This window comes from Myotis davidii, unplaced genomic scaffold, assembly GCF_000327345.1.
Source record: "Myotis davidii unplaced genomic scaffold, ASM32734v1 scaffold934, whole genome shotgun sequence".
NCBI lineage: Eukaryota > Metazoa > Chordata > Mammalia > Chiroptera > Vespertilionidae > Myotis > Myotis davidii.
In genome coordinates this window covers 933,352-941,859 of record NW_006285798.1, presented here as the reverse complement: position 1 = coordinate 941,859, position 8,508 = coordinate 933,352, and the positions used below count along the sequence as shown (strand labels likewise).

General features: G+C 61.0%; 1 protein-coding gene across 1 annotated transcript; it reads left to right on the top strand.

The window, feature by feature from the left end:
- Positions 1–6: 6 nt before the first annotated feature.
- On the top strand, positions 7–7,822 carry SPNS1 (spinster homolog 1 (Drosophila)). The gene is made up of 13 exons (XM_006756856.2): positions 7–137; positions 280–569; positions 655–720; positions 2,284–2,420; positions 3,518–3,669; positions 3,763–3,829; positions 4,816–4,961; positions 5,383–5,538; positions 5,845–6,034; positions 6,361–6,426; positions 6,683–6,781; positions 7,081–7,252; positions 7,497–7,822. The coding sequence occupies exons 2-13, from the start codon at positions 329–331 to the stop codon at positions 7,589–7,591; spliced, it is 1,587 nt and encodes a 528-aa protein (XP_006756919.1). The 5' UTR covers positions 7–137; positions 280–328; the 3' UTR covers positions 7,592–7,822.
- Positions 7,823–8,508: the final 686 nt, after the last annotated feature.

Sequence of the window (8,508 nt, the reverse complement as noted above, 5' to 3'; positions counted from 1 at the left end):
TGTGTCAAAGGCTCACACGCGGTGGCGTCCGTAACCCAGGCTCAGTCGTCACATGACCGGCTTCTAGCCATCATGGCGGCGGCCGTGGTGCAGCGCTGGGGTTGAGCTACAGCGAGTGTCGTGGGCTCCTGCCCGGGGTGAGGGTGGCTCCACCAGGTACGGGGAGCAGAACCGGGCCGGGTTCCATCCCCGCCGTGCTCTGGGCTGGGCAGGCTCCCGCCCGCCTCTGCGCGCACCTCCCGCGCCCGGCCTCCTTCCTCCAGCCTTCTCTCCTCGCAGGTAGGATCGTCGGTGGGACCAGAGCGCGGGCAGGCGCGGCCCCTGGACCATGGCTGGGTCCGAGAACGAGCCCTTCCTCAGCCAGGCGGACGACCCTGACGATGGGCCGGTGCCCGGCACCCCGGGGTTACCGGGGCCCACGGGGAATCCGAAGTCCGCGGATCCGGAGGTCCCGGACCCGGAGAAGCTGCAGCGCATCACGGGCGTGTCTGCGGCCCATTCGGCTCTCATCGTGGCCGTGCTGTGCTACATCAACCTCCTCAACTACATGGACCGCTTCACCGTGGCCGGTACCGACTGCTGGGAGGACCGGGGAGGGAGCGGGTCCCGAAGGGGGCGCTGCCTCGCGGATCCCATCCAGAGTCTCCTTCCCAGGCGTCCTTCCGGACATCGAGCAGTTCTTCGCCATCGGAGACAGCAGCTCTGGCCTCATCCAGACCGGTGAGGAAGGCCCCTCCCGGGGCCCCGCAGCTACTTTCCCTTTTCCTACCCCGGTGGGGCCTCGTGGATGGAGGCGTAGGGGCCCCCGCTAGGGGAAGAGATGGCCCGATGCGACCCTGAGACTGTATGGGTTAGTTAGCGCCTCCTTGAAAGAGCGAGCCAGCTCAGTGTGATGGCTAAGACACACCTGCGTTTACATGTCAGCGTTCTGCTCACAGGGTGATGGTAGGCAGGGCCCTCAGCCTCGCTCTTCCCTTGTGGTTGAGCTGGAGCTAGGAATAACCCGGCCACCTCAGAGGGAGGCTTAACTGAGATGATGCCTGGGAAGGGGAGGCCACAGCCGAGACCATGGCAGGCACCCCGTAAGCAATGGCAGGAGAGGGTGTCTGAAATGGGGAGAGGCGAGTTTTATTTGCTCAGAGCTTTGGGATTTGTGAGAGAGGGAAAGACAGGGCCCACCCCTCTTTTCCTTCCTTCCCGCCTTCACTGATTTCCTGAGCACCTCCTCCAGAGGAGGAAGTGGTGATGACACCCACAGGACTTGTCCAAGGTCTTTTATGCCCATTGTCTTCACATCCTTCCATCAGCCAAGGAATAGGTGTTATTCTTCTTTGACAGAGGAAGTGGTTAGCGTTATCTACATTTCTGTAGAGAGTCTGAGGCTTGGAGAAGAGTGGAGACCTGCCCAGGGCCACAGAGCAAGTGAGAGGCAGAGGGGAGTTTGAATCCAGGTCTTGCCATGGCCTTTGCTCCAGGCCAGGCCAATAGGAGCTGGAAGTATTGAAGGCAAGGCCCAGAGAAATGAGAATGGGATCACAGGTCACGGCCTGCGAACCTCTGAAGAGTTGCTGAGTTGGAGAAGAAGGCAGCCCCATTCACTTTTTCGTCCAACACCTGTTTATTGAGCGCCTGTCTTATGCGAGGCCATGTGTTCAATAATGGAAACACAGCCAGGGCCGATCCAGGCGGTGACTGTGTTCATGGAGCTGACATTCTACTGTGCCCGAGGGGGCAACAGTCCGTAAAAACCTAAACTGATACCGAGATAATTTTCTGTAGGAATAAGTGTTACGGAAAAGAACACAGTAGATGTGGTAAAGACTGCATGTGTGGTGGTTGGAAAAGTGTCTGAGCTGGAACCTAAACTTGCTAAGCTCTGTGAAGCTCAGGGGAGAGGAGAGAATGTTCTACAGAGAAATGACAGCAGTTGCCAAAAACCCAAGATGGTATTGAGGTTGGCCATTGGGCCATTGGGGTGCAGAGAAAGGAAAGGATGAGCATGAGGCTGGAGAGGCAGGGGTGGTTAGATCAGACAGTGCACTGTGGGCCATGGGATGGAGTTTGGGTTTTGTTCTTGGCTGGGTGGGAAGAGTGACGAGTCAGCTGGCCCATCCATTCTACAGTGGCAGGTTTGAAAGACTCTGAAAATGGGGTTGGACTGGCCCAGGCAGGAAGCTCTGACAGTTCCAGGGTTGGGAGTTATTCCTGCCCCTCCTCACCCTCCCTGAGCTGGGGTGGGGTAGGGGCACTGGGGCTGGGCTGTGACTCTCTGCTTCCCCTCAGTGTTCATCTCCAGTTACATGGTATTGGCACCTGTGTTTGGCTACCTGGGTGACAGGTACAATCGGAAGTATCTCATGTGCGGGGGCATTGCCTTCTGGTCCCTGGTGACACTGGGGTCGTCCTTCATCCCCAGAGAGGTGAGGTTCACGCTGGCTCCTGCTTCTGGCCCACCCCACCCCCATCAGTCTTTGCTTCTGCTCTTTGGAGTCATGGCAGACTGGGCCGGGGGAACTTGTGCATCTTCCTTGGTCCTTGCCATCTTACCCCCCCTGCTTGCCTGAGTTAATCTGCCCACCCCGTCCTTCCCCCCTTTCTTTCAGAGCCTTCTCTCCATCACCCCCCTGACCATGACTCCTTCCACTCAACACCTAAACACTAGCGTTCCTTTCTCTCCCGTGGAAAAGGCCTCACCTAGGCCGCCCTCTGTCCCCCTTCCCCTTCCTACTCAGACTTCCTGAAAGGCCCCTTGACCGAGCCCCAGTCTGGGTGAAGGAGCAGCCAGGGAGAGGCTCTCATTTGCTGGCACTTCCTCTCCCACTCGCCCTTGAACACCCGCTGAGCTGCCCCCACTCCATTGCCAAAGTCAACAGGGACCTCTTGGTTGCCAAATGTAGCTCCTACTTCCTGGTCCTCTTCTCACTAGATCTCCTGGGAGCCTCTGGCTCTGTTGACCCACTTCTTCCTCCGGAAACTTCTAACCTCCGTGACGCCATCCTTCTGGCGTTCCTCCTGCCTCCCTGGCTGTTGCTTCTTTGCTCCTTTAAACTCTCCTCTGTCTGTTCTCCTCTCTGCCCCAGAACTCTGTCCTCAGCTCTAGGCACTCACGACACGCTCCTTGGGTGATCGTACCCTGTCCCTAGCTGGGGGGGGTCTTTGCTAGACAAATGAAATCCCCCCTGGGATGATTATACACTATTGGTGGGGTAGGCAAGATAGAAATTAAGATTTATTTTGCACTTACTGGGCACAAGGTCACGAGTAGACCTTTTATTATTCAATCCTCCCAATAGTTCCGTGAAGAAGTTGTTAGGAAACTGAGGCTGAGAGAGGTTACGTTGCTGTCTCAGAGTCACAGCCAGCCAGAGGGGAGCCAGGATGCAAGCTCAGGTCTTTGATTCTAAAGCCCTGGCCTCTCCCACCATCCCTGCCACCTCTCCAGAACTGGCTGGTGAGGCAGGCTGGGAGGCTGGCTGTAGGGTGGGGTGCCACCCCCCACCCCCGTCTCCTTCCCCAGCAATTCTGGCTGCTCCTCCTGACTCGGGGCCTGGTGGGGGTCGGGGAAGCCAGCTACTCCACCATCGCGCCCACCCTCATCGCTGACCTCTTCGTGGCAGACCAGCGGAGTCGGATGCTCAGCGTGTTCTACTTCGCCATCCCAGTGGGCAGGTGCGTGGGCCTCGGGCCTGCCTGGCGGGAGGCAGAGGGGCTGGCATTGGGCTGACTGACCAGCTGTCCCTCCTCTCCCGCCCTTTCCCCCAGTGGTCTGGGTTACATTGCAGGCTCCAAAGTGAAGGATGTGGCTGGGGACTGGCACTGGGCTCTGAGGGTGAGTTGGTCACAGCCTGCGGGGAGGTCAGCAACATTCTCACTGATTCCCCCGTTTTTACCTTCAGACACCCCATTTTCAGGCAGCGTTTACTCTGCCAAGCCTGCAGGAGGCCTGGCTGCCCTCCCCACAAAGCCATGTGCTCGACAGAGCTCTTGGTTATGGGTGACAGAGCCCATTATAAGGGCCAGCACCCAGATGGGATTGCACTGGCTCTCAGAAAGGAAGGCCCAGGGGGAACTTCAGGTACAGCCGGATCCAGGCGCCCACAGACAGGCATTTGATCGCCCTCCTGAGCTCTGCTTCCCTCTATGCTACTTTTTTAAAAAATATGTTTTATTGATTTTTTTACAGAGAGGAAGGGAGAGGGATAGAGAGTTGGAAACATCCATCAGCTGCCTCCTGCACACCTCCTACTGGGGATGTGCCCGCAACCAAGGTACATGCCCTTGACCAGAATCGAACCTGGGACCTTTCAGTCTGCAGGCCGATGCTCTATCCACTGAGCCAAACCGGTTGGGGCTCCCTCTATGCTACTTTTGTTCTCAAGCAAGTGAACACTCCATTTAGAAACTTTGGACCCTGAGTCCTTGAGCAATAGTCCTGGATAGTGTCTGGTTAGGTGAACATGGGCCACATGCCTGCCAGCGATTGAATCAGTCCCGAAGGCTGGGGAAGTTGGACAAGTCTGGGTCACAGGCCCGTCTCCCTGCTGGAGCCACGTGGATTTAGAGAAGTCGGGGGAGTGGTTTCCCAAAAGAAAGTTAGGGTGCAGTTTCCCAAGGAGGAGCAGTCAGGCTTGCAGAAATGGGAGTGGTCACTAGCGCCGCCCCTCCCCCAGTGGCAGCTCAGCTCCCTGAGCAGGCACCTACCCTCCTGTTTGAGGTCTTGGGGCCTGAGTTGCCCTTACACGCCTTCCCTTTCTCCCGGCCCCAGGGTTGGGCGTGCCTCTGCCTGGGCCGGTCCTGAAGCCCACTCTCTCCCAGGTGACGCCGGGCCTAGGGGTGGTGGCGGTGCTGCTGCTGTTCCTGGTCGTACGGGAGCCGCCAAGGGGAGCTGTGGAGCGCCACTCGGACTCCCCACCCCTGAACCCCACCTCGTGGCGGGCAGACCTGAGGGCGCTGGCTAGAAAGTGAGTTTAATTCCATCCTAACCCCACATCGTAGATCCCCAGGGAGGCCCTGGCCCTGGCAACTGGGTTGAAATTTACGTGGGGGTCGTCATGTTTTTAGGGAGAGAGAACCAAACATCGATTTGTTGATCCGCTTACTTATGCACTCCTTGGCTGCTTTTCGTGTGGGACCCCATAACTTAGGCATTACCGGCTGGTCTTCATTTTCTTTCCAATCTCCTGGCCCAATGTCAGGCCAGTAATGCAGTCACTACTGCCCCCTGTGGCAGCTGCTTGAATTACAGGCCCAGATCCCGGGAGCCGGGACAGCCTCCACACCCAGGGCCCTGACCTTAGCAAAATCAGCCAGGAATCGAGAACAGAGTCCCCTCCCTGACCCCTCAGTGGAGTCTGACTCCCTCCCTTCCAACCGTCTTTGCAGCCCTAGCTTCATCCTGTCCTCCCTTGGTTTCACTGCTGTGGCCTTTGTCACGGGCTCCCTGGCGCTCTGGGCTCCTGCGTTCCTGCTGCGTTCCCGCGTGGTCCTGGGGGAGACCCCGCCCTGTCTTCCTGGGGACTCTTGCTCTTCTTCTGACAGGTACCCAGGTCGGGGCTGGGAGGGATGGCCTGCAGGCGGCAGGGGGTGGAGTGGAAAGGGGATGGCCTAGGCTCAGACAGGGAGAGTTTGAGTCTCAATTCCACCAGCTGCCTTCCTCTCCCAGAGTTTGTTTCCTGGTCCAGGAAGTTGGTGATAGGAACCCAGTGAACCGTGGGGTGTTGTGCCTGATAGACCTGGGCTGTGAGGTGGCTGGGATGGCCCATCCGCCTCTCCAGGCCATAGGGGGGAGGCTCGGGGCTTTGCAGGGGGACAGACCAGTCCCCATGTCCCTCCTTCTGCCCCCAGCCTCATTTTTGGGCTCATCACCTGCCTGACTGGTGTCCTGGGTGTGGGCCTGGGCGTGGAGATCAGCCGCCGCCTTCGCCACTCCAACCCCCGGGCTGACCCACTGGTCTGTGCTGCTGGCCTCCTGGGCTCTGCGCCCTTCCTCTTCCTGTCCGTGGCTTGTGCCCGTGGCAGCATCGTGGCCACTTATGTGAGTAGCCGGCAGGCACCAGGAGGGCTGTTTGGGACCTGGGGAAGGAAGGTGCACTGGGGCAGCCAGCATAGTGGTTCACAGCCAGCTCTGGGGTGGGAATGCCTGGTTTTGAACCTCAGGTCTTGCCCTTCCTAACTGTGTGACGTTGGACAAGTGACTTAACCTCTCTGTGCCGTTTCACCATTTGTACAAAGGGAATGATAATGGCTCCTGTGTCATAGCGGTGTTGTGAGGACTGAATGAGTTAATAGATGGGCCTCCATGTGTTTGCTCTTGTGCTGAGCTCAGCCCTGCTCCCCCCCCCCACCCCGCCCCGTGCCCAGGTTTTCATCTTTGTTGGGGAGACACTGTTGTCCATGAACTGGGCCATTGTGGCTGACATTCTGCTGGTGAGTGGGGGGTCCGTTCCAGGCTTCGTTCAGAGGCTGCGGGGAGTGGGTGTGGGAGGCCTCACTTGCCTCGAATTGTGGCCTTTACCCCGTCTTCAAAACCCGGCCCCAGCGTGACTTCACTGTCCAGCCCCAGATGGGCCTACAGGCTGGCCTGCCATACCCTTACCCCAGCGCACCTCTGAGCTGGGGTTCACTGACCTCCGCCTGGGCCGAGCCTTGGCCTTATCTTTGCCCTGTCTCCTGCCCCCCCCAGTATGTGGTGATCCCTACGAGGCGCTCCACCGCCGAGGCCTTCCAGATTGTGCTGGCCCACCTGCTGGGTGACGCCGGGAGCCCCTACCTCATTGGCCTGGTGAGCAGTGCCCTCTGGCTGGGCTGGGTGGGGCGGGCACCCTGGCTCCTGGCACTGGCTGGCGGGCAGTGGCCAGGGCCTGTGCCTGGGCGGCATGGGAAGGCCAGGCCCCAGCTAGACTTCCCGTCACCTCGGGCCCTCAGCCGGACGGAAGGACTTGTCTTCGTGAGTTTCCACATGAGGCCTGGGCCTCTCCCTGGGGCCAGACACCCTTCCCTGCCCGGCTCCAGTCTCTGTTCTGGAGTTGGGGCGCCCTTTCCAGGACTCTTTCTCCTGCTTTTCCTGTCCTGTCCCCACAGATGTCCGACCGCCTCCGCCGGAACTGGCCCCCCTCCTTCTTGTCCGAGTTCCGGGCCCTGCAGTTCTCGCTCATGCTCTGCGCCTTTGTCGGGGCGCTGGGCGGGGCAGCCTTCCTGGGCACCGCCATCTTCATTGAGGGAGACCGCCGGCGGGCGCTGCTGCATGTACAGGGTCAGTGGGGCTCCCTGCCCAAGGTCGGGATGCTGCCCGCTTGTTCCTTCGCCCGTGTGTCTAGTCCTGAGAACTGGCACCTCCCGGCCCACAGGCCTCCCTCACCCCGCTTTGGGTCTGCCTGCCACAAGCTGGTGTCCCACTGTGCCCGCAGCTCCAGGCCCGTCCGTGTCCCACCGCCCATGTGTCCCCGCAGGCGTGTGTCTGTCGCCCTCCAGCCCTGGCCCTGACCCCTCCCCCACAGGTCTGCTGCATGAGGCCGGGCCCGAGGATGACCGCATCGTGGTGCCGCAGCGAGGCCGCTCCACCCGGGTCCCGGTGTCCAGTGTGCTCATCTGAAGGGCCGTCGCTCGCCTCCCGCACACCGGCCACAGCTGCCGGCCACCCCAGCGGGCCCCCGGCCCGGACCTCGGCCTGGCCCAGCTTCTGAGAGGGGCCTTGGGCGTGTTCCAGGCCCCACACTACACGGGCGCCAAGGGCGGGCGAGGGGGCGCAGGAGGGAACCCCTCCACTGGAGCAGCCCCGGGGGCTCGGTGCTATTTGTACTGAATAAAATTTGTAGCCAGACCCCAACCGCCTGCTTGAGTCTCTCTGGGTGCTAGTGACCCCCCCTGGAATGTGGGCTGCCCCCTCCAGCCCCAAGGCTCCTGGTGGCTGCCGGCCACTCCTGCGGGGCTGCGGGGTGGGTGAGCGAGGCTGGAGTGAGCTGGCTCCCTGTGACCATGAGTCACGCCCCTGTTTCCCCCGAGCCCGCCCGCGGGGAGGCCGGCTGGGGTGAGGGGTGGGCCCTGTGCCTGGGCGTTAGCCTCCCTCTGCTGCCTCCTGGAGCCCCGCCGCGGAGGCTGCTGCTGGCTGCCGGCAGCTGCTTGTCCTGCCCCGCTGGTGTGAGTGCCCCTTGTCCGGGGGACCAGCAGACCCTGGAGGACCTGGGTGGCTCCTCAGGCCTCCTCCGCTCTCCCACTGCTGGGTGGGGGTGGGAAGGGGGTAGGTGCAGCCGGCTGAGGAGCCTGATGATTTCCTGCCCTCACCCGACGCTCACCACAGCTTCCTGCCACAGGCGGGAGGGCAGGCGCTGAGGAAAGGCGGGCGCTGAGCCCAGGGGCAGGTAGGCCTGGGTGCAGGGGCCACGCAGGGTGGCTGGTGCCCCAGACTCCAGCCAGGCCCCGGCCTGACTGCCTGGGGCCCAGGGCCTGACAGCCAGCACTGACACGCACTGACCCCCAGGCGGGGTGGGGACCCAGGAGCCCTCGAGGAGG

Bases quoted from the DNA above. Each gene is read 5' to 3' on its own strand.
- SPNS1 (XM_006756856.2), top strand. From the start codon at position 329: ATGGCTGGGTCCGAGAACGAGCCCTTCCTCAGCCAGGCGGACGACCCT. The intron at 2,421-3,517 runs GTGAGGTTCACG...CTCCTTCCCCAG, and splicing joins CGTCCTTCATCCCCAGAGAG to CAATTCTGGCTGCTCCTCCT. The intron at 7,253-7,496 runs GTCAGTGGGGCT...CCTCCCCCACAG, and splicing joins GGCGCTGCTGCATGTACAGG to GTCTGCTGCATGAGGCCGGG.